General features: G+C 42.0%; 1 protein-coding gene across 2 annotated transcripts in view; it reads right to left on the reverse strand.

The window, feature by feature from the left end:
* Positions 1–2,427: 2,427 nt before the first annotated feature.
* sema4c (sema domain, immunoglobulin domain (Ig), transmembrane domain (TM) and short cytoplasmic domain, (semaphorin) 4C) overlaps positions 2,428–24,888 on the reverse strand; it is an 87,668-nt gene continuing 65,207 nt past the window's right edge. For both annotated transcript variants that reach the window (XM_062418158.1, XM_062418157.1), the window contains 12 exons: positions 22,395–22,457; positions 20,201–20,299; positions 19,663–19,756; positions 18,076–18,195; positions 15,136–15,287; positions 12,984–13,159; positions 10,670–10,814; positions 9,967–10,180; positions 6,223–6,338; positions 4,454–4,611; positions 3,731–3,822; positions 2,428–3,486 (listed from right to left, as the gene is read on the reverse strand). In XM_062418158.1, coding sequence (XP_062274142.1) covers positions 2,591–3,486; positions 3,731–3,822; positions 4,454–4,611; positions 6,223–6,338; positions 9,967–10,180; positions 10,670–10,814; positions 12,984–13,159; positions 15,136–15,287; positions 18,076–18,195; positions 19,663–19,756; positions 20,201–20,299; positions 22,395–22,457 — 2,325 coding nt within the window. In that variant the 3' untranslated portion in view covers positions 2,428–2,590. The remainder of the gene's footprint in view (positions 3,487–3,730; positions 3,823–4,453; positions 4,612–6,222; positions 6,339–9,966; positions 10,181–10,669; positions 10,815–12,983; positions 13,160–15,135; positions 15,288–18,075; positions 18,196–19,662; positions 19,757–20,200; positions 20,300–22,394; positions 22,458–24,888) is intronic.

A 24,888-nucleotide genomic window follows, 5' to 3' on the forward strand; every position in this document is an offset into this window, starting at 1 on the left:
AACGGGCAGTTTTGAGTGGCAGAAAAAGGTCTTCGCCAGCTGTATCTTGCAAGCTGAACATTTAATCACAAAATGTTTCTCAGGTCAATGTATTTTGATCCTTGTATGATTGAAACATTTTTAATAAAATACTCTGGTTGTGAGCTTCAGGCAGTTTGATGGTTTCTTATCTTTTTCCATGAAAGTAGTTTTTCCTGATGCAGCTCTCTCTCAAGACTTAAATCCAAGAGTGCACAAGGGCAACATGTGATGAGTAGTACATTGACGGAATGATGTAGTAGAACATTTGATAGAAAAACATGTCTGAGCACCACACCTTGACTTTTCACATATGAAGAGCACATTGATGATAGCATGGAGATTTAGGGTATTTATGCTGAAATAATGGTCTATGGGGCATTTGTGTCGAAATTAGGAACTGTAGGGTATTTGTGCTAAAATAATGCCACTATTTTATAAATTCATTACAAGATCTCCTTACTGTTATACCCATCTCCTCATATGACTTAACATACTGTATGTTCTGTTACCTCGAAGCAACACCGGCATCGATGTGATCAACCGCTGAGAGTTTGCATCGTCTCATTTTAGCTTTTGGGAAATACAGTTATTTGCTTTCTCGCCGAGAGTTTCTCGGTAGCCCTCTCATAAAAGGTATTGCTTAATTTTTAACGGACCGATACGAGAGCGATAACAATCTTCCTCTCATCGACCTCTCCCTAGAAAAGCTAATAAGCTTTTTCCACCCCCGATATGTCGAGCTATTCCTTTAAGTGCTGAGTTAAGCAAAGGTAGAGCCAGATAAATAAACCAAATAATTGTTAACACTACACTGAGCAGCACTTACAGCCAAAAAAAAAAAAAAAAGCTACATTGGAAATCATTTAAGGTTAGAACTTTGCTTAAATCTGTTTGCATGAAATTAATTAAGCGGAACAATACCTTTCACTGGTTCACGGCTGCTTCCCGCCTGGAGCCAGAAGCTTGTCAGCACGGCAGCAATCAGTCTGTCGGTCCATTCTTCCATCAACACTGCCAGTGTGTTCTTTTCTTTTACAGTGCTCTTCCTTTGTATATGTCCACAGTAACCCCGGGTCAGTCTCTGGGCATTGGTACGAAGAAGGGTTTTAAGGTGAGTTCACAAACACACTGTAGTCCAGGATGGTTGGCATTCAGAGGACTGGTAGTGTGTGTGTGTGTGTGTGTTTGTGAATGAATGTGTGTGGGAGGGGTAGTTTCCTTCTTGGCAGTGCAAGTTACCACCCTCACCCAAAACACGTAAGATATAAAGCACTTATTGAGACATCCACAGCGGTCGCAACCGTGAGGGTTCAACTACATTCTCCATGCCTAATGTCTTCACGTCAACTTCAATTTGGAATGAAGTGTGCGGTTATTGTCCCGCTGCTAAGAGCTGAATGCAAATCGCCTTTTCTTTTAAGGAGACCAAACAAACGTATTTTGTTACACACCGTGACTCTAATAAATGTAGTATGAAGTGCCCTTGTAGTATATTTCACTTGAAGGTGCATTTGAAGGACATCGTGCGGGGCTGAGCGAGGAATGTAAGCGCTTGCCCTCACGCTGTCATTCACAGAGGGGAGTCATTAGTCACTCAATAACCGCATGGAACACTGTTGTAGTCCGTAAGACATAGAAAAATAACAACAAGAAATGTCTTAATTCAAATCAACCATCACAACAAATTAAAGTGGAAGGGTTCGAGGACTTTCTCTGGGGGTAAATACAACTTGGGGGGGAAAAGAACAAATTGAGCAGAGAAAGTCTTGAGAGATTGTCCTTCATTCAAACCCCCCCCCCCCCCCCCCCCCCCCCCCCCCCCCTTGTGTCTTTCACTCCAATTCACTTCATTTTCCATTTAATTTCCTCTCTCTTTGTCTCTCGCTCTCTCTCCTCTCCTCTCTGTCCCACGCAGAGCTCCGGCTACGAGAGCATGATTGTCGTCTTGCTTCGAGATTAATTATTCTTTTTATACCGCTCTCACACTCTTGGCTCACAAATACAAAAAAGGGAAGACGAGCTTCCAGTTTTAAGTGCAGTAAAAGCTGAAAAGGTCTCAAAGGAACAGAAGGGCAGAGAATCAGTTCAATATTTCCAGTCAGATGCACTTGACATTCCTCAGCTGGTCTCAGCACAGAGGCTAAAAAGCCTCACTTGGTCCACTCAACATAAAATAAATGTGCCCTTCAGAAGACATGTAACGCCATTAGTTTCATTACCATGCTTGAGGTGTTCACCTCTGCGTTCAGAATTCCTCTTTAAATACACAATTTACACACGTGGCGATTGCACAGTGGAAGCAGAAAAAGTCCATGACTGCATGGTGCAGAGAACACAAAAATTATAAGACAGCATGTTGGCAAACACGGTGAACGAGTGTGTATATTTAACATGCTGTGTGCTATTAATGTCTACAGTGAGCCGAACAGGCATTGGCAGAGCGAGAGAGAGCATGGGGGAATTGACAGCATGTCACTGTAAGAGAGAGAGAGAGCATTCTCAAAAGGAGGGAGGTAGGTTGGTTGTTCTGTTTTTCCAACTCAGGGAATGGAGACGGAGGAGGACGGGCCTAGACGGACGACTCCTCAGGGTTTGCGTCAGGCAGCACGCTCCTCTGCTGCAGGGTGCGTCTCAGCTCTTCCTTGAAGGGGCTGGCGTAATCGTTCCCGCCCATGCCCAGGCCTCCCAGCCCGCCGCCCCCAGCACCAGCCCCGCTAGCCCTCTCCTCCCCTGCTGTGCTCAGGTTGAGGCGGATGTAGCCGTTGCTACCTGAGCCTCTGATATTGGTGAGGCTGAGACGGCTGGGGGAGTGGATGGGCTGGCCGGGAATGGCGCTGGGTGACGCCGTGCTGCTGACGCTGTTTGGGCCCAGGGCGTGACCGGGAACGATCTTCAGCGAGCCGTCTGAGTAGTAATAATTGGCACCCGTCTCCCAGAAACGGTCCTCGTCGCTGGGCATTTTGCTGGGGACAAAGGTGGGTGGCTCCTTGGGAAGGGTGATGGGGTAGACCAGCGTGCTCTCCAGAGGTTTCATGTCAGCTCCTTTTCCAAGTGCCAATTTCAGCCTCCTGCGCAGGTAAAGAGCCGCCACCAAGAGCATTAGGCACGCTGCACCAAGGGTGATAACCAGCACCCAGAAGAGACCCATGCTGCTGTCTGGAGCCCGGGCCTCCATGACGATTGGAGGACTGGCTACAACCGCCACCTGGTAGCGCTCCGTCTGAAACTTGACTCCTTGCTCCTCTGAGTAGCAGATGTAGCGGCCAGCCTGCATCTGACCAGCGCTGGGGATGACTAGGGCCTTGAGGGTCCGGTCAAACCGTGGCCCTTCTGCCTCGGGGTCACCCAGCTGGAGCTCACGGTCGTTGAGGAACCAACAGGGCTGTGCCAGGTTAGAGACCAGCTGGCAAGGAAGCACCATGTCCGACCCCACCATCACTGTTATGTTCCGAATACGAGAGTGCTCTGCAGAGGGACAGGAAGGGAGAGAGAGAGGGGGGTGGGTGGGGGGGTTAAGTGTTATCCATAATCATTCCAATTCATATTCTGCACTGGCCAGCTCTTTTCCACTTAATTCAATTCATTCAGCTCAATCCAAATGTATTCACTCAGTCTAGCTCAGGTCCAGTCTCCTTTCTACTGACATACTCCTGCAGTGACAGTCAATTCCCACAAGGGGCCACTACTGAGGTGTGGGCCCCACACTCACCAGGGCTGGGGATGGAGATGGGCTTATCGAACTTGGCTTTTCCCTGGCTGAACCTTTCCAGCATGAGATCCTGTGACAGGGAGGCGGTGGACCTGGAGGGGAAAGAGCAGAAAGCAGAGCTGAGGGTTAATAATATAATAATGATTATTATTAATGAGATTTATAATGTCTGTGACGTTTCTACAGGGAACGCTGGCACCTGGATGTCTGTGTGCAATCTTTTGTGTATTTCTAACAATGATTATCCTCAAAATCAATAGAAAACATACCAATTTTGAATCTATTTCTTCTTTTATAAGTTAATCTCTAGATTTTAGCAGCAGATAACATGTAAATGTACTTAATATAGACATTGGCAAATGTTATTCAGCTCTAATATGCAGACTACAGCTTGTCAATATGGTTTGTTTCTCACGGCTGCAAGAGAAATCCCAGCATGTGAAGCAGGGGGATTTTACTTCACAGCTTCAGGGTGAAAGTCTATAAAACCTGCAATGAAACCTGCTTGAACCAGCTGTCGAAGCTGCTTATATCCAGCTGTAAGACTTTCATTAGTATGGATGTCAATACAGAGTTTAAGGGGCACATAATATCTACATTTTCAGGGAGGCTTTTGCAGAGACTTTCCAATATCTGTAATCAGGAGTTTTTCTTAAAATGTCTATACTAAGTCTCCCAATCTATAATTGTGTGTATCTGGGTGCACATATGTGCTCTGCTCACCCGCGGTGGAGGTCGATGCGGACGCAGGCCCGACCCTCGCTGTCCCAAGCGCAGTATGGGTCCCGGGCTAGCAGACAGTCTGGCTGAGACTGATAGCGGCTGCAGTTGGCCAAGGGCAGCTGGAGAACCTCCGAACGAGAGCCGATGTACAAATACTTCTACAAAAAGAGAGAGCGAGAAAGAGAGAGAGAGAGAAAGAAAGACGACGACGAAGAACAGATCCAGCCATCACACAGAGACAGAAACCAGAGAGAGATGAAAAACAAGAAGAAAGATAAACAGAGAGAGAGAGAGAGAGAGAGTGAGTGACTCAGTTCGGGGGGTTTAGAGGAGATAATGGGATAATCACTCTCAATTACAATAACATTCACCCCCCCGACCCCTTCCCAATCCAATCTGGGTTGCGCTCTTTTTGCGAAAGCTGTTATAAAATGTCTGGTCGAGGCTAAGCCAGCATTAATGAGATAAGCAGCGGGCTTTTGGGCTGGGAACGCCCAGTCAAAACGGCATCGATCGACGGACATGCCATCATAGAGCCACGGGGACACGGCCGGTGTCAACACAGAAGCTCAGTTGACAGGTCAGGGACGCTGAGAAAACAACAGGGCCAGAGGTTCAATTCCCCAACGCTCTTGATCTGAAAAAGGCAACGGGCCAACGTCTCCGTGCTGAGTGCCTGTCTCTTGTCAATGGATCTATGATTGTAAGTGTCTGGCAAAAAGGTTAATGACAGAATGGCGGAAGACAAACTCCAACTGTTCACACTGAATACAAATGAACAAGCGATGCAACAGTACAGCAAGCTAATAGATCCCCAAAGCTACGTTCGGGGGACATGATCAGATGCAAGTACAGAAACAGGCTCGATTGGGGTGACCAGGCAGGAGATCCTCAAAACAACAAAAAGAACTCTGAATAACTTTTTCCCCCCCTGAGAGACCATTAAGACATCTCATCTCTTGAAAACAATACATCTAGGAGTCCACAAAGATAATGTGCAGAAGGCCTCACCATGGTGAGTCGGAGCAGCTGGAAGCTCAGACACAAGCTATCAAATAAAGAGAGAAGCGTGGTTATCTTTTTAATAAAATCGCTTCAGCTCAAGTGCTAGTTGGATGACTGAATAACATCTAAAATGCCTTTGAGGTATCAGAATTGGAGGGTGGAGGGGCTGCATCTGCCAATTTCTACAAAATCACTTCCCGAAACCAAAAATGTGACATTCACACCTATGTCAGGCAGTGATTGGCCAGGTGTTCAGAAAAGTGAGGTGAGAAAGTAAGGAGGGTTTGACCTTGTCTCTCCACCTCTAGTTTTCAATACTTTCTGTCACTTTTTGTATGTTTCACTGAATGCAACACTAAGAGTGCCTTCCAGGAAAGGCTGTCTGAAAGTGCACTCCTTTATTACAAAAATTGAATTATCACCATATAGAAGAGTTATATAGTCTTGGCGGTCATGCTCGTTCTTAGCTTCAGCACAGCACTGAGATAAAAGCAAAGTACTAATGAGAAACAAATGGTCAAAATTGACGCAGCAGAGTCCAAGATATCCTGATGTTTTGTTAGCTCCAAAAAAATGCTACACTGCTGGGTGTTCTCCAAGTAAAATCCGAGTTAATCCTCGTGACATGATCAGGGTATATTTGCTCATCCAGAGCTTCGTTGAGTCGCCACGGTTGGTAAATTGATCTTAATGTGTAAAATTGGTGGACCGCCGGTTTAAAAACACATTGCTGGAGAGACATCCTATCTGTGGTGGTTCCTTACCTTGGAGTGGGAGATGGTCAAGCTGTCCACCGGCTGGGCCGTCTCAAACAGCTGGATCTCTTCTATCACGTGGGCCTCGGAGCCCAGGATCACCACCCTTTGCAACCAGCCCTCCGCTGCAACACGAAAGAGAGGAAGAGGTAAGATTGAGTTCACTTCACTTCTGTTTTGCTCCATGAAACTTTCAATTCAATTCAGGTCAGTGCCATACACTTTCATCTTCATCCACTCTTCCACCACAATCTTTCCTATTGCATAAAAGCATATACTTTCAAACAGCTTCAGCAGTTCTGAATGCCGATACAAAACACCTGATAAACACACACCTTTGACAGTATAACAGCTCATTTAAATTTCATTCATATGGTAACTGTCACCGCGCGCCGGTTCATTTGAATAATAATGATGTGATATAATAAATGTATCCGTGCACCTGTGACTGCATATCAGTCAGCTGAAATATTAATGATAGGTAAACACACACCTGTGACTGTGCAGTGTTTACCTTCAATATTAAAAACCTACTTATATATTCACAAACACGCACCTGTGACTGCATAGAAGCTCATTTAAATATTCATGACAATATATACAAACACGCTCCTTTGATGCCATAGCAATTCATTAAAATCACTACAAAATACTGTCTTGAGCTGCTGTTTGTGTACTATATTGATTGCCAAAAAACATACTGTGTTATAGAATTTGCTCATATACCATCAGTTCATGTTGTGGCTAACAAATGCCAATAGGCGCCTTCAAATAAGATGTATTATTATTATTATGTGGTTTACCTAAGGCAATGGCTCATTTAAGGTTTAACGCTAAATTCTGATTTGTCACAGCAGGAAAAGTACATGTGAAACCAATAAAGTTAATGGTATTTGGGGTGCTCCGGTAAGTCGTGCCAGGGAGCCTGCATGCAAATATTAATGCCCTGGAACTGGAGCATTTAACTGGAATGCAGTCTTAATTCATGTTATTAATTACACCTGTGTTTTTCCCTTTCTTTGCAAGGCAGCTGGAGTTTTTAAGTTATGTGCTTGTGTCCAATGACCAATCAGTTTTGCCAATCCAGCTGCCTCGCAGGGTAAGACAACGATAGACTGCGATGGACACATGCTTCATCCAATCACCTGCCAAGTTTTTTTTTAACGGGCCTGCTCTTTTCCAAACAGTTTCCATGGACATTAGCTTTTCCTGCTATGGTTTAAAAACAATGCCTGTTGTGGAAAAGTTCTCTAAAGATGAGGAAAGTACTCTCTACTGAAAAAGTAATCTCCTCAGCTTTCAGACGCATAACTGCACGATGCGCTTGATGTTTCGTCGAGTTTTCCACCACTTTAATCAACCAAAATCTCTTGAAATTTTGACACCAGCTGCACTGACATTTCTTGCAGCTCTGTTACTGAGAAAGGCAGACAGTGAAAAGAACTCAAGCTTCCCCTGCCAGATCACACAGCTGCATTACAGAGCTGTCCAGCTCACCTACAAACTATTTAAAAGGGATCTTAAAAGAGTCGAAATGCTGTTCCTGGCCTTGGGTATTGGTAATATCATCGGGGAGTTTTTTTTTTTCATTTAAAGCAGCATGTGGGGAGCTGATGTTGCTGGAGGAGGAAGAGGAGATCCTGTACCCCTTTCATGTAGGGCATCGTGAACAAGTTTAGATCCCCTGTGATGAAAGGCGTTTCAGGCACAGCTGGTGAGGTGACCTTGTGTTTGTGTGTGTGTGTGTGTGTGTGTGTGTGTGTGTGTGTGTGTGTGTGTGTGTGTGTCTGTGGAATAGCGTTACGTGCTGACATGTACTTTCTTGTGTGGTCTTCTTGATTAAGAGACTGTCACGGATAATAAGAAAAGCTAACCCGGTAGCCAACTGGAAGCTTGATAGAAGGAAATACAGACATGTACACACATACACACGCACACATACAGACATTGCAAGCAGCAGGCATATCATCACACTCCCCTCTCATGGCGTCAGGGACCAGTGTCGACTAATCCCTCAATCCTGTAGCCTGGTTTCCTGAAAAACAGTCTCGACAAACGCTCTCTCTCTCTCTCTTTTCACATCAGCTGTCGCTATGCTGCAGCTAACAGCTAATCAAGCCCACAGCCCAATTGGCACTATGAGCGCACGTCTGCCAAGGGCCCTGTTGAGTTTGTGCTGTGAAGCACGACAAGCGGGGATGACTGCACTTGGCTCCGGGAGTGTGAGTGTGTATATCTGTAAGTGTGTGTGTGTGTGTGCGTATATCAATTTGCGAGCGTGTTACCCCTGTGTGTGTATGTGTGTGTGTGTGTGTGTGTGTGGGTGTGTGTGCCCATGTGTGTGTCGGTGTGGCCACGTGTGTGTCCGAGTTGGCCTCCCCACTTGCCAGCAGAGAAACCCTGAGTCCGCTGTTGTCACACTGTCAGTTGCCACAGTCGCTCTGCCACTGCCACTGCAGTGATGTGAATGGTAAGCAGTGGAGTCTCTCTCCATTCATGATGCTTGAGCTGCATTCAAATTCACATTCCCTGGAATCTGCTGTCAGATCTGTGTTCAGGATTAAGGCTCAGGGAGGGGTTGGCTGATTTTTTGGATCTGTGCCAAAAACAGGACACCTGCATATGGGCTCAATGGCGACTGACAGTAGATATTAATTAAGTCGCGCATACGTCGACGTTTCCTTTGATGCATGAAGATGGATCTCGGCATGCAAATCAAGTTCTTAATTGAAACCCAGCTGAAGTCTGGCCAGATGGCATGTTGTTTTGTGCCACCATACCTAATGCCAGTACCTGTCCCTGTCTCCTGCCATGGGCTGAATGCTCTCATCTCTTCAACAAATACTGTGAGCAACTCCCCCCTAACACACACACACACACACACACACACACACACACACACACACACACACACACACACACACACACACACACACACACACACACACACACAATAACATGCTTCTCCACAGTGGAGGAAATATGGGTATATGAAGACAGAGTATGTTCCCTCGTGATGTGGACAAAATAACAGGACCATCTGATACAATACAGTCCAATACAACAACCATACAAAAAAAGTGCCAGCGTCAACTCTGGATTATGAGGCTCAATTATGTAGCTACTAAGAACATTATATTATATTAGATTATAGTAATTACATAATTAAAATGTAAGCATGTTCTTAAAGAAATGTAGAGGTTAAAATCTCTTAAATGTTAATGTTAACTGTCTGCATTTGTGATTTTGAATGGGAGTTGCACTTTAGGGTGAAGTACTTAAAGCAGTTGAAGTGTCAGTTGAGGTGTAAGCACTGTCAGGGTTTTAAGTGTGTTTTGAAGTATAAGTGCTAAAAAAGCACCTGAAATTTAATTTTATGTTTAAGCCCTGCAAGCAGCCGTTTGACAGCACAGAAAGAAGTTGAACTGTCAGTTAAAACGTGTAAGAGATAAAAGTGAAATTTCAGTTGAAGTGCAGAAAGAAAGATGAAGCGTGCTCACTGTAAATACTTCAAGTGTCACTGAGTTCAAGAACTGACGAGGGAGATTTGAGCATTTCACTCATTGCGCTCTGATGTAAGCGTTTGATTAATGTGATTAACACACACTGAGGTGGCTGGTTTAAAGTAGCATAAATGAGTATGAAGAAGTTGAAGAGGAATTGAAAAGAACATTGAATTATACTGCTTGACTTTTGCGAGCTCCGTGTTAATCTTCTTCAACTATAACAGTCCTCATGTCATGTCACATGTACCTGTGCCGATGAACAGCATGTGGTATCCCCGCTGGTCCAGGCCATTAACCCGATCCACCGCCAGCCTGGTGAAGTTTACGCCCTTGGTGAGCAGCAGGGGGCGAGCAAGAGCTTTGTCCTCCATCAGTGGGTGCTTCTTGGCAAAGTTGAGTGTGGCGTCAGGTAGCTGCAGAGAGCTGTTGTAGCTGTTCTCTCTGTCTGAATTGGTTATACACTGCAGCACAGACAGAGGAAAGAAAATGGGGAAATGGAGAGTAAGAGAGAGAAGAGAAAGGGAGAGAGGGGAAAGGGAGGAGGAGAAGGAGGTTAAGGAAGGTAAGAGAGCAAAGAAGGAGGAAGAAGAGGAAACTTCTTAGCCACTGCTGAGACAGGTTGGCATGATTTCTTGGCTTTAAGATAACTCCCCTTCCTCCCGCCCTCCTCTCTTTTACTAGGTCGTTCTTTCTCTCTCAATCTCACCTCAGCCTGCCATCATACCATCCTCTGCTTCCTTTCCTTTCGTCCTGGATAATTATGTTCTTAGCTTTTCGTGTGGTGCCAAGCTCACGCTGTTCTCTGCCGTCACTAACTCATGCCACCCACTTCTACTTCTCTCCTTTCCTCTCTCACCCTCATTATTCACCCATCCCTTCTCTGCCAGATCATTTGATCCTCTGTTATACAGGAGTAGATTGGGAGCAGTGCGGGGTCTCCAGTCACTTACCGATCCAGGCCGTGGGAAGGGGACGGTGCTGCTGTAGCGTCCCCACTTCTGGGATGCCTCCCTGTACTCCTTGTATGATCCTTCAAACACCTTCTTCACGTCACCAATCTGGTACTGGCACACCGCCGACACGTCCACATCCCCCCTGAAACATGGCGGCAAGGCAGGGAATTAGAGGCGTGTGGTGGTGAAAACTGAGAGACGGATTAGCTGTCATCCTCTTGTAGAAAATGTGACATTTCAGTTAACAGGTAGCTACTGGATACAGCATAAGTAAAGCCAGTTTAAACATGTAAGGATGGGAGGTAGACTGAACAGGCTGTACTGGGTCAAAATATAACAAAATATAAATATGTGTAGCATCGTAAAGAGATCTTTGCGTGATCCTAAAAAGTCATATCTTCAAGAAAAGTTATTACAAAGCTATTAATAGATTCTATATCAATCTGACAGCATAAACTTTCCATTATGGAGTCATCTGAAATGTTTAGCCAGTGTTTCTGTAGCAAAACAAAATCATGTTCAAATTGAAGTACATGTAAGACACTTCCTGCATAGGCCACTGAAATCAATCAGATGTTTCTCTGCATCAGGAAATTTATTTCATTTAATGGTGAAGTCGGAGGTATGTGATTTTTTTTCTTCCTAACTCAATTTCAGACCCCAAGTGGGACTGAAATTGGTTATTGACGTATGACCCAGACACATTAAATCATACTTGTACCCTTCATCTCACAAATATATTTGATTTCCAGGAATAAAAATGTATTTTTAAAAAAATGTTCTGTCACGCCATTTCACTGACACGTTGATACAAATACAATGTTCTGTCAAGCTAAAGCCGGACTGCCCTGAGACGTGTTGGACACACAAATTCTTGATCGGACCTTCAGCTGGATGAGAAGCACAGTCCCAAATTTATAGTGTTTGTTATTTGTTGAGAGCATTCATTATGGTACACAGTCATATTTATAGACTGGTGCTGTAAAATGTCTGTAAAAATGGAAAAGGAAAGAATAGGTTGTGTCCATTAGTTCATGTAATTTGATTTGTCCTGGGTGGAGAGAGCTTTTCCTGTCTGTTAATGTGCAGCAGAGCCATGAGTTTTATAAGGTGAACGTCTAACCAAAGCAGGGCAGTGATGTCTTAGCAAGTTAAAAAGTTAGCCTATTCAGTCAGATTATGGCTTGAACCCCGAGTCATCATTTACATAATGTCCAATTATCTTAATGTTATCTCTATCAAAGCCAGGGGGCTTTAAGGAATCCCCAGCGAGTCGCACGGAGAAAAAGGATTAAGCTTCTTTTTTTTTTCAGCAGCAGTGGGAACTCTGAATGAAGAAACAAAGCTTGAAGTTCAAAGCTGGTTCACTTTGCGATATGATATCTTAGTGAAGAACACAAAAGACTCACATCAAAGGGCATTGCCCGGAGACAGAGAAAGTCACCAACTTTCCACCAAAAGAAAACCTCCTGCCCTGGCTCCTTTTTCTTTGTTGATAAGTAACTCATTAGCAACTTACAGTTACACACTGGTCCATTAAATGCCAATCTTTATTCCAATAATGACAAAAACAGTCACTTATCGAAACTAAATTACTGCCGTCAACACCATGCAATCACAGGGTGGTAGTTTAATTATCCAATCCCTCTATCTCACGCTAACCCTCCAACCCCACCCCAAATGAGATTTCTATGTTGTTACTCCAGCTGAAAAATGTCAAGTTTATTTCATCCAACCTTGATTTTTATCAAGCAAAGAAGCAAAGAACTTCAAGCGAAGAAGTTCTACTAAAAGGCATAAATAAATAATGAATGATAGGAATAGTCTGATTTGACCAGTGAGTCACCAATCTATTGATATTTATGGGGAAAAAAGTAATTTTCTTGTTTGTGTAGAATATGCAGAGGACATCATTTAATCAGTCTGGTAGCAAATGGGTTCTCAATCTTTTCAAACAACATGACCATGTGTCATTAAAACCAGTAAAATATATTCAAGTATACTTGAGTTGTATCCACTCAAAATAACACACTAGTGTCAGTTACAGGCCAGTTATATTAAAGGCTAAATGAGTCAGTAAATACCTAATCACACAAAGTGCATAATTAGAGCCATCATATCAGACTCACTGTCTGACCCATGATTTTAATAAAATCCCAGCATGTGATATGTTGGCAAAGTGATGTAGTGTCTCGCCCTGACAGCAGATGGCACATGTAATAATTAACTGTGCGGCACAGCAGAATATCATCACATTATCTCAGGTTGATACTGAAATTGAACTACGTCTTTAGACTCGTCCCTGACTCACCACTGAGCGTGGAAGATGCCGTAGAAAGTGGTCCCCCGCCAGTCCTGCCCAGGGAGAGTGAAGACGGCTCTGAGGTCATTGAAGGAGACGTGGCGCTCGGGGAGGGAGCACTCCAGCCGCGCTTTCTGGAAGGTGGTCCACTTCTTCTGCAACGTCCGCGTACCGCCCAGATCACCCTGAAAGTAGACATATCAGATGGTCATATTAACGTATGGCCGATATGAGCTGATCATAGCCACATTTTTGCTTCCTTGATACACTGCTCTGTGCAGTAAACTGTATATTTGCCACACCCCTAACAGTAAGGCATCTTACTATACTTAAAAAGCAGCCTGGCACAAGCTAAAAATCTTATTTGTCTTGGACTCCAGTGCTCACATTGCTGCAGGGACTGCATTGTGACGTCCCTGTTGGGTGTGGCTACAGGTGCAACAGAGCACACTGCCTACCTGCTTTCTTCTTTTGTTCTACTATGCTGCTGCTGTCTTATGTTGCATTTCATTAGCCCCACCTTCACCTCATATTATCTTTGTACACACACTATCCAGAGTGTGTATTCACATAATAATACAGTTAATCTGTTCCATGTGAGTTGGCTGACTGAACTGTTGTCATGCTGCGAAAAAGGCTCTCAAGGAGTATTTAGACCCAGAGATGTTCAAGGCTTCTATTGAAAAGCAGGATAATAATGATAATATTATTCAATTATACAATAAACGTTCCATATATATTAAAAAATCGGCCCCCTTTTTAAAGCATTCTGCGCACTCAAAAGAGGCCTGTTTGCCAGTTACGTCTCATTCTTTTTATCCTCAATGATTGCATGCGCTGTAAAAAAAGGAATTAAAAATGCAAATGCTCATATTACAGCAGTAAGATAAAGACATTTTGTGATGCTGCTGCAATAGCAATATCAGCAGGACGCGCTGAATTATTCATGTCTCTAGTACTCATCATGTGTGAGCATCTGCTTCTAATTTCATTCAGAGCTTTATTGTTCATCACAGAAGAAGGCATTAAAGGGCACTTCCAATAAAATAGTGCATACATTTTACACTTAATTACGCACATCTCCTCGGACTGCTAACAATCTGTCTATGTTTGGCTCAATTTAAAGGTTACTGAGATTATATAGCTGCATACGTAAGTGTAACATGACACTTAACCCTTGCTGCGTTAACTGTAAGGTCACTGAAATCGGACAAACTAAAACGAACTGACGCCTCGTGTCTCACTGAGTTCCTCCGCTCACAACATGAAGCATCTCTGACGTCACCATAGTCGCTGTGGTATATCTGGCCTCGTGATGAACTCTTTACTATAGCAAATAAACAGATTTATTAGCTATGTGTCAATGTAATTACCTTTACATTTAACACATCGCACGTAAATTGGTGTTGAACTGAAATTCTGCTCCAATTAAAGAGCAACAATAAAACCCATTATTGACAGAGTTTTCTATGTTAGCTCATGTTTACACAGAGTAATTGTGGTGAAAGTATCAAGTGTTTGTCATTTGCTACACCTCTGCTTTATAATGAAATGACTCTTTGTGACAGTAGAAGGAGAACACTATGTACTACACTTTATATTTGCTTGCTAATTAGATGGATACATACAGTTCAGGGATGTCAAAATTATTCCGTGAGCACAAACAAAATGTGAGCTGTAATCAGTGCACGAGTCAAGAGTTGCAGTTTGTGTACTGCGCAAACAAATTTCCAGCAAAAGCAGATCTGAGGTATTCATGGTGTGCTTTGCTGGCTTTTAATTTATCTACAGATGTAACTGTAAAACAACTTGCCTCCACTCGCCTCCTTATATGGGCGTCTCCTTTTGAAGCCTTAAAGCCCAAAATTATTAGCAAGTGCTCTCTGGCATTATTAAACGTGCTCAGAAACAGCTGCCAAAACAGCTGGAGAGAACAGAAAACAGCTGATTTCAAGCCAAGCGTGAATGAAACTATGATTTCGCCGTCAGGACTTGTTGTGGGCTTACCGATCTGTGCTCTTAAACCCTAAGAGTCACTTACAGATTGATTACTATTTGAATTCGTTTGTACCTTTTGTCACTGATACACTTCCACAGAAACCAAACAGAGTGTGAGAACAAGTCCTAAAGCATCAGATCTGATTAACGGTGGAAGTGTTACCTTGCAGACGCGGGCCACTCGGGCCACAATGGGTTCATTGTCACAGTCCAGCTCCAATGCTCGCTCGCTGAAGAAGAAGTAGATCTTGTCGTCATCCCCCTCCTTGCTGCCGCTGCTCTCCCTCACCAGGGCTGAACCCACAAAGTCCGGCTCTGCACACACACACACACACACAGAAGAGTAGTCAGTAAGTGTAATTACATGTGATAATAAAGACATACATCACAACCAAAGAAATCAACAGTATCATCCTGTAGGTACATTAGCACTGAATCTCTCTCACTCTCTCTCTCTCTCACACACACGCACACACACACACATGCACGTTCAGACCTGACACCTCCATCTCATTCCCTGCAGCTCCTTCTCACCTCTGTGTCTATTTTCAATCATTACTCTCTCTTTCGCCTCATCTCTTCAGTCATTTCTCGCTCCCTTCTCTCCAATGCTCCCTATTAGCCGTCCATTATGTCTTTCTAACTTCCTCCTTCTCAAGTTGTCTCTATATCTCGTGCTCATTAGCTTGAGAATGATACGTTTTTTTTTTAAAGGAAAAAAAAAGATCCAGACGTTTTCAGACTCAAGCTGCTGAGAGCTTTACATTTGACCATCTAATGCAAACGTTTTTTTTCCTTTATTACAACCACACAATGTTCCTCCAGACATGTTAGTATAAAAGCCTTAAAAGCAGTATTTCACACCACTGTGGGATTTAAAACTCAATTAAGGTAAGGCAAGCCTCATTGTGGGTGAAGTTTTTAATAAAAGCTTTGTATCAGTGTGAATAATTAAGTGACACATCTGTCTAAACAGCCTCATCTGTATGTTCCTCCCACCTCCTCCTCCCTCCAATCTTCATTCCCCTCACCTCTCCCTGTATCTACTCATCACCAATCCTAATGTCTGTTCTTTCATCACCCTTTTCTCCTGCTGTGACTTCATCCTCTTCTCTCCCCATCATTTCTCTCCGAGTGGCTCAATCCTTTCTCCGCCTCCTCCCACGACAAAAAGATAACAATCCCTTGCTGTAGTCGAGTCCCACGCTTCATTTCCTGCACTCATCTCTTTTGTTCTTTTGCAAGTTTCGGGCTTTTATTTCTTTAAATGAAACTCCAAAGGCAACAGCGTTATCAACCTATAATGTGATTTCTTTTACTTGAATACATATTTAATTTGTCAGTGTTTCAATGTTTATCTTGGGGAAAAAACTGCTGAAGAATCCTGTACAAGAATGGATGAATATAAATTTTTCTATTAACTTTAATTTTCTTTTGAATATAATTTAAGGATAGGCGACTTTCTTTTTTTTCTTTTTTTTTTTTTTTACTAAACTCCTCCCCAGCACAAACAAACTAAGCATGGTGTGCTTAGGATACTAGTATTAGCAATTTTGGATACCTTGGTACTGTAGTTTGAAGCATAAGTATAAGGAACGCATTCAACAATGTGTTTATGTGCGCTAACATAAGCTACAAACGTTACCTGACAACTAGCTTACTAGTTTAGTAGATAGTAGCCAGGCAGCATGTTATTTACTAACTACATTATTATGTGGTAATACAGACTATGTTAGAAAAAAACCCATTTCATTCAACAATGTGTTTATGTGTGCTAACATAAGCTACAAACATTACCTAGCAACTAGCTTACTACCTACAGTAGTACCCTTACTTTCATATCATTTGCTAACTACATTATTATGTGGTAATACAGACTATATTAGGAAAAGCCCAGTTCAGGACAAACAGTCAGAGTTTAGGATAACGTTAGCATCCCTTTGCTTCTCTTTATTTGGTTTGGGGAAGTTTATATTTTATAAATCTCTGCAAAAATGTGATACTCAAGCTAGCATCATATTTACAAAATTAATCAGTTAGTCCTGATTCTGAAAGCCTAATTTTTCTTGTGTCAATGAAACATAAAGTTCGACAATACAAACAATATATAGTGTTTCTTAAGTGTGTTTTTCCGCCATCCAAACAGGTGTATGTAAGAATTTGAATTACATTTTTAAGTGTAATACTATATACTACAGCTGATAAGTTATCTTGTAATACAACAACAATTCTGCTTCTTATTTCCACATATTCTACATGGATCATTAACTGGAGAAGATGCTGCGTTTTTGCCTGAGGCATATAGCTTTAGCCGCAGTCTTTTAACACTATATCATGTACTGTGTCTAGCCATCATGTGCATATTTCATACCCTTTTACATTAGCCTGGGAACCAGACAAATCTGCCGAGCTCATGTTTTATTTGCTCTGGCAGATACGTCTGGCCCCCCCTCTCATTCGGATAGATTTCCACCCGTCCAGGCCGGTGATGGGCCAATCATAACCGTTTATCTGCATGTGTGGGGACATACGGGTGGTGCCCACATGGGGATACCGTGCTGTGATTGGTTGACATTGTTAAACTGTCTGCAGAGGTCCGTCCAAGAAACTCAAATCAAACTGTCAAACTAGGCAGTGCTGATTAAATATAAATCAATATTCTGTTACTGCATTGCCGATTGCCTGCCTCAAACCTCTTCAGAAATATATTTTAGTGTACTGTTTAGCTATAATATGAGAACATTTGTGAGCAGGCCACCATTTTTTCCTTTCAGAAAATGAATGAAGCACTGCCCAACTTCCACGTGTCACTCAATGCTATATTACATGTTTCACTGCTCTCATTGGTTGTAGGTGCGGCCCAGATTAGTCACACGTCACACATTTTGTGTGCTCTGATTGGTTGTCCAGAGGCATTTTGGTGTGCACCTGTTGATAACGCCCTTGGAAATATGAGTATTGACCAAATCTGAATAAAAACATTTCTTAAATTATTTTCTCTACCCATTCTTTCCCATTTTCTCCCCTCCATGTCTCTTTCTTTTACTTGGCAGCCTTTTCACTTCTTTCTCATTGTCATTATAATGTCCTCTCTTTCACTTACCATTGAGCCAAGCAGGCAAGTATTCGCTCTTCATGCTGTAGTGCTGTTGGCCCAGGTTCCTCAGAATGACCGGCTCTGTACCCAGGAAGTTGTTGAGCGTTGCTGAGTAGAGCTCCTTATCTGCACCAACAAAATGCAAGCTTTAGTTCAACTCTGTTTTTCAGCCACAATTGCAGAGACTTACAATGAGGGAAGGTCAGTGGTTCAGCAGGGAAACACAAAAAAGAATGGAGAATTGGCGCCTGCAGATTCACTGAAGCTATCCACGCTGAAGTGAATGCAGCATGCAAAGTTAAATTGGACCTCTGGACTCTCAGTCCAATCGTATGGCTACAAAACAGATGGGAAATGCTGCAGGAGTGGTTTGTGGAAATTTGATGGACATTTTATGCTTCTGTTAGAGCTGTAAAAACAGGCTGCTGTTCACTTCAATAAACAGACTGCTGAGATGGAGCTGACAGCGTGATTCGGGTTGTTATGAATGTCAATGCATTTCCAACTAAAGATTCATCCTTCTTTTTGGGGTGAAATGTTCCTTTAATGATCATTAAACCCCAGGGTGGGATTTGTGAAAAAATCTGGCTATATTCATAAAAATAAATCAAAACCACAATGAGCCTATATAGATCCAATATGAAGCCAATTAGGCTATTTCTTGCAGCTATTACAGTAACATTTATAAAAATAATTCAGAACTTAAATAAAACAGTTATGAAACTTAAACTTGACCTCTACATTTGTAGGGATATATCAATCATTTTTTAAAGAACTTCAATTAATCAAATAGTGCAATATTTACACCCTCAGGGATATGATGTCATGTTCATGCCTTGTCCTTTCCTCATCTGGACAAGGAGGCGTGATCATATATAACAAAACAAAATGTTATAAAAGCTAATGTAACCTCTTTGTGGGCACCTCCCTTCCTCCTTTTTTGTCCACAAGCCTTAAAAATAATGTATCCAAAATAAAAAGGTTACTGTTCTTCAACCCTTTTGATCACAGTCATAACCCTGGTCTCATTTAAAGGGAAATCTTTAAATTTTACAACCAAACAGCCAGAATGAATATGAGTGATCCTGAAAATAATGCCACCAAGGCTAACGCTTACCAGGTGCGACATGCCAAAATTGAATCCCCCCTCCCTCCTTTTAGTACTGTGGACAGCGCCACACGCCAGACGTGCCAAAACACTTAATGTCATTCTTGCACTATTTAATTAAGCTCTATGTGCAGCGTGCAGCAAAATTCAATATTGAATGGAAAATATCATAACATGCAATAGCACAATGTGCAGTCATTGTAAAAATAAATAGACTACAGTATATGCCTACTTGTCAGACTAAGAAAACAATCTATTTCGATGATGGAATTCTGTCTTCTTTTTGTGGATGGGTCATTCACAGTGTGTCGCCCCTCTGTTACCCACATCTCTGCAAATCTGTGAGCAGGGGGAAACATTTTCGTCCGCAACAGGGATAAAAATAACTAATAAGGCAGGGATATATTAGACCAGAGGGGAGGAAATGCCCACCAACATGACCACCACCACCTTGGCAAATCCCACACACCCACACTTTTACTTACCCACTATGAGGCCAGTGTGACCCTTGGCAGGGTCATATGGGCATTTGCCCTTCCCATCTTCCAGGGCAACGTCCAGGGTGAAAGACTCTGCATTCTGCACGCACGCACGCACACACACACACACAAAATGGGAAACACAGGTGGTTCAGTATATATTATGAACCGCATGACACAGCCGCAAGCTCAGTCTATCTGTTACTAGGACCATAGCGTCAACCTTCACCATGTTGTCCTAACACATCAATGTCACATATATGCGCATATACTCACTCAGACACACACACACACACACACAAACACACACACACACACACACACACACACACACACAGACACACACACACACACACACACACAGTAGTCTTTACACATTCAAATAACCTAGCGTGAGATACTTTCTTCCATTGCATTTATTTCTTTATTTTTTTGTAACACAGTGGTGTCAGCCTCAGGTCAGGAGGCAGATATCTGAAGTTAACACTTGTCAGCACTGACTCACAATCCAGTGACACACGCACACACACACATGCACACTTACCACGTAGGTGCATTTGGGCTGGAAGGCATAGGTGCCGCAGGTGTAAAGATGCGTGTGGTTGTAGCTCTGCAGGAAACGGATGTAGTTGAAGCACTCAGTCTGTGAAGGAGAAAGGAGGAATTAAGCTGGTTTGTTCTCTGTTTATACTTCGATTATGAAGACTTTAGATTTAGTTTTACTTCATTCACCTGGAAATTCGTCAATAATCTTGAAGCTGTTCGATCATATTGCTAATTATATCCTTTGTTTAGATTAAGAAATCAGTTGGCCAGTCAACAATTAAAAGGACATTGAGAAACGCAAGTCATTTTCTTTTCTCTCTTCTTTGTGCATAAATGGTTCAATGTGAAGCCCCTGAACACTGGCAGCTTCACCTACGCCAGGAATTGCTTCCAATTACATGACATCACCTAATAGATCGTGACGCAACCGCATTATCTGAGTAACTTTTAAACTGCACACACACAAAAAAGCATCATATTGTTTCAATTCAAAGGACGTGTGCGTAATTAAACAGTATAATATATGCACTCTTTTATGGGGAATGCCCTTTAATGTCGGTGCTGTGATGAACAATAAAGCTCTTTGAATGGAATTGGAAACAGATGCTTACACATGATGCGAACTGAAGCCATGAATAATTCAGCGCATCCAGTCGATGTTGCCTTTGCAGCAGCAAAACAATATCTCTATCCCAATGCTGTAATATGAGCATTTGCATTCTTTTAAATTCATTTTTACAGCTCCTGCAATCACTGAGGATAATCAGGATGAGATGTGTCTGCCAGACGGGGCTTCTTCTGCAAGCCCACAACTACAACATAACATAAAAAGACTAATCATCACGTATAATGACGGACAGTGTAAACACCATACGGTTAGAATGCATAGTAAGTAAGTTCCTGTCCTATTTAACCATATGTGAGCATATTTTAGTTAGTGGACTAAAGTAACTGTGTGTATTTTTGTCAGTGTTTCGAGTTTATCTAAATGTTCTGCAGTATGATTCACAGCTTGTCATATTTTATAGTAAGAGCCACATGAAATTTTAATAACTATTTTAAAGCACCAGAATATTTTTTAAATCTCCGGTTACACCTATTTCTTGACATGTATTTTTTTTAAACTTCACTTGGAGTCAATTGCAGTTAAAGTAGTGTTGATACTATTGCACTCCAGTGAACTATTTTCCCCTTTTTTTTCCCCCTCCTGTTTCAAAACACATCAAAAGTTACTGTTGTGCCACGCGAGAAGTTTTAGCCCTGTTTCCAAAAGCACTGTGTGTTTCCATAAAATATTAAACGAGACCTCTTGCAAATGCACATTATGCAGCCTAAGCAGGGAAAAGCTCTTGCTGAGACTAACAGAACTGGGACCTAATTCACTATCTGTGTTTACAAATGTACCACAACTGATGAGAAGAAACTGGAAGATCATAAGCCTGGAGAATGTCGAGTTAATGCTGAATTTCAAAGTTATTCTGCTCATAAATAACATCATAAAATATTTTGGAAAAAGAGGAACATCATTATGAGACTTTTATGTGTGATTGAAGAATGTGTCTCTGACTGTAGTACATCATTATAAGTGGCAAAATGCAAACATTAATGGACTAATGAGACATTTTTGGAAATACACTTGTGTGCTTTCTTGAGAGTCAAATGAGAAGATTGATATCACTGCTATGTTAGCACACTACACGTGAAGCTACAGCCAGCAGCACTTGTTTTGAATTATGCATTAGCAATGTTTGCATTTGTTAAACAATGTCTTATGGCTAAATTTAATTCTGTTGCTTTCTTTTATATTGTGCTGCAACATATTGTAATGCACTCTGTTGTATTGTAGTCAGAATTACTGCTCAGCATCACTCTTTATTGCATATTTTTTGGAGCAGGGCTTTATCCACTTTTTATTGTTCCAAGACATAACACTTCAGGAATCAAACCACCTTACCTTAGAAGTTGTTGATCTTAACCCTGTTGGAAAGATGCACTTCACTGTGTGCTAATGTAATGACTGGAAGGTTTCCAGTTTGAAACCTCACACTGACTTTACAGAAAGTAATTGAGTGAAGTGAAATGAGTAATGAGTCGCATAAACGACTCTCTTCAAAAAATACTGCCTCGCTGCCCTTGAGCAAGGCGGGTAACCCCGATAACTCTGGCGCTCTGTCAGCTTAAATCCACATTACCTGGTTGTTCTTCCCCTTGGCAACACACTCCCTCTTCTTGTCCTGCGGAGCTGGCCACTCGATCTGGATGAGAGAGAAAGAGGCACGTGTGATGCGGACATCTCCAAGACATAAGATATGTTGACTGCCTTTGGTCCACAAGTAACTCATTCTGCAAATACCTTCATTCGTTGATGTAGACCAGGAATACTAATGTAAACAGCACATAACATTTGTTTCTAATGGGGTTTACTTAGAGGCACATCATGCCATAAATTTGGAAACTTTCCCTGTCTTCATTTTACTTAACTCAGCCAATAGTCTCTGTACCTTTGGCCACCAGCTGCTGTACAAAATAGAACAAAGATGCATCATGACATGAACATAATGGATCCTTGTTGACACAGATGCGCATCTTTTAATCCACAAAGCGGTCTTTGGTAAATTGGGGTACTAATTTAGACCAGCTCACCATGAACTGCAAATATAATCAAGTCAGTTACACTAGTCCACTAATTGAGTCACACAGGTGGTACAGGGTAAGAAGCACCAGTTGACAGTTCTTGGCAGCAGTGTTTCTGGCTATGCCCCCATTAAATACAATGATGGTAAGGAGAGGTCCTTTTTGCAGCAGTACTCCCTGATGACTGTGCCATTGTTTAAAGGATAAAATAAAACACTGGCAAGAAAGGGCATCATAATGCAGGGTACTACTCCAGTGACCGACAAGCTTTTGGCCTCCAAAAGGTACAATCTGCTCTATATTTAGTGAGTCATGTAGGGAAAAAACCATGAAGACAGAAAACTTTCATACTTCATATATCCATATTTATTTTTTCTGATGATCTTTGCCATTTAGTAATATTTACAGTAGTTGCTTTTTTTAATGATTGTGTGACATATGGATGAACTTTGCTCTGTGGACAGAGGTCCCAAATATGAACGGTGTTTACTAAGAGGTTTCCACACCATTAGAAATAATTACACTGGTCATTACAGGCAGAGAGCTGCTCCAAATGCAGAATTAAACTAATTTACACGACTGGTTTTAAACTAACAGCAATCAAACAACGTGTATATTGCCATACACTGTACTGGTGGATGGACCATGCTTTAAAAACTGGAAGAGAGTAACATACTGACTTTTTTAAAAACAGTATCAATGCACCTGCTTCAACAAACTTAAATTGTTGACCAATATTTATACAAATTCATTACATATGCAGTATATGAATATATATTTCGCAATACAATCATATATTTATTTTAGCTAAATTGAAGTCAGTGATCTAATGTGATAATATTTCAGTCGTAAGTCAAATTATTCATCCCTTTCTACTACTGTTCACTGAATCCACATTTCATCCCCATGGTTACCGTAGAAATTAAGTTGCATTTGATTAAATTTTAATATCTGAATTAATCATTTGGATCAGTGGGTGTGCATTACCTGTAAGATCTGTGGTTTAAACTAATGCACTTGAGTATTTAAAGAAGCAAGCATAGCTTGTGAACCAAAATTTCAGGTCATTTGAACATGCAGCGTGGCACATGTGATTAGTTGTTGAAAATCATGATCTGTTGTTGCATTCTCCTATGTGGGACATTGAAAATACCATACAAACAAATCTATCTTTATACTTTTTAAAATGCATGAACAAGATGTAACAGAGCTGAGATGCATTATTATTGAAAGTTTACTCAAAACCGTAGCAGTGGTGTCTGAGTTACCACATGGGGATGACTGAATGAAATTAAGGAATGAGTGAGTAGAAACGTATCTACAGGCATTATGAGGAAAAACACAACTAAATAATGTATAAGAAAGCACTTATGGGAGCTGCGTGTTACCAAAAAAGTATACATTTTTGAGAAGAAATCTATGAAAAATATCCAGGGAAGAAAGACAGACATGAAAGCAATGAAGAAAGACGGCATAAACAGCAGCAGAGACATAAAAGAGTAGCATTTAAAGGAAATGAAAAGGGAGGGGATGTGAGAGAGTGATGGGCAGATGGTGACAGAGGGGTGGACTATTCCCTTTTCCTTACTGAGTCATTTTTCTGTGTTGGCTTCTGTGTTTCCTTCCCTCTACATTACACACTGGGGGCTGACAACAGGTGGTCTTATCATTACCGTAAGACTTGTAACCCTCATTCAAACAGCCTGTGCCTGTGTTGTGGGTGACAGTGTGTGTGCATATGTGTGTGCGTGCATCTAATAACTGCTCATTACGTTGGTAAATCAGATAACAATCCCCAAACCGCTGCAGGCTGCTCACTACACCTTCATTTGCCTGCTGTAATTGTATTGATTGCAATATGGGGCAATTATTGAGAGAGCGAAGCAAAACCAGATTGAGTCTCTGAGGCTTCACCATCTCTGTATGTGTAAGTTTGTGTGTGTTTGTGTGTGTGTATCAGGTCATGTCAAGGGTATTTATAGCAGGTATAACAGGTTTGCCCAAGAGTCTTCACAGCAAAACAATCTCCACAAATTAAAAGAAGGACATAAA

Source organism: Scomber scombrus, chromosome 4 (assembly GCF_963691925.1).
Source record: "Scomber scombrus chromosome 4, fScoSco1.1, whole genome shotgun sequence".
NCBI lineage: Eukaryota > Metazoa > Chordata > Actinopteri > Scombriformes > Scombridae > Scomber > Scomber scombrus.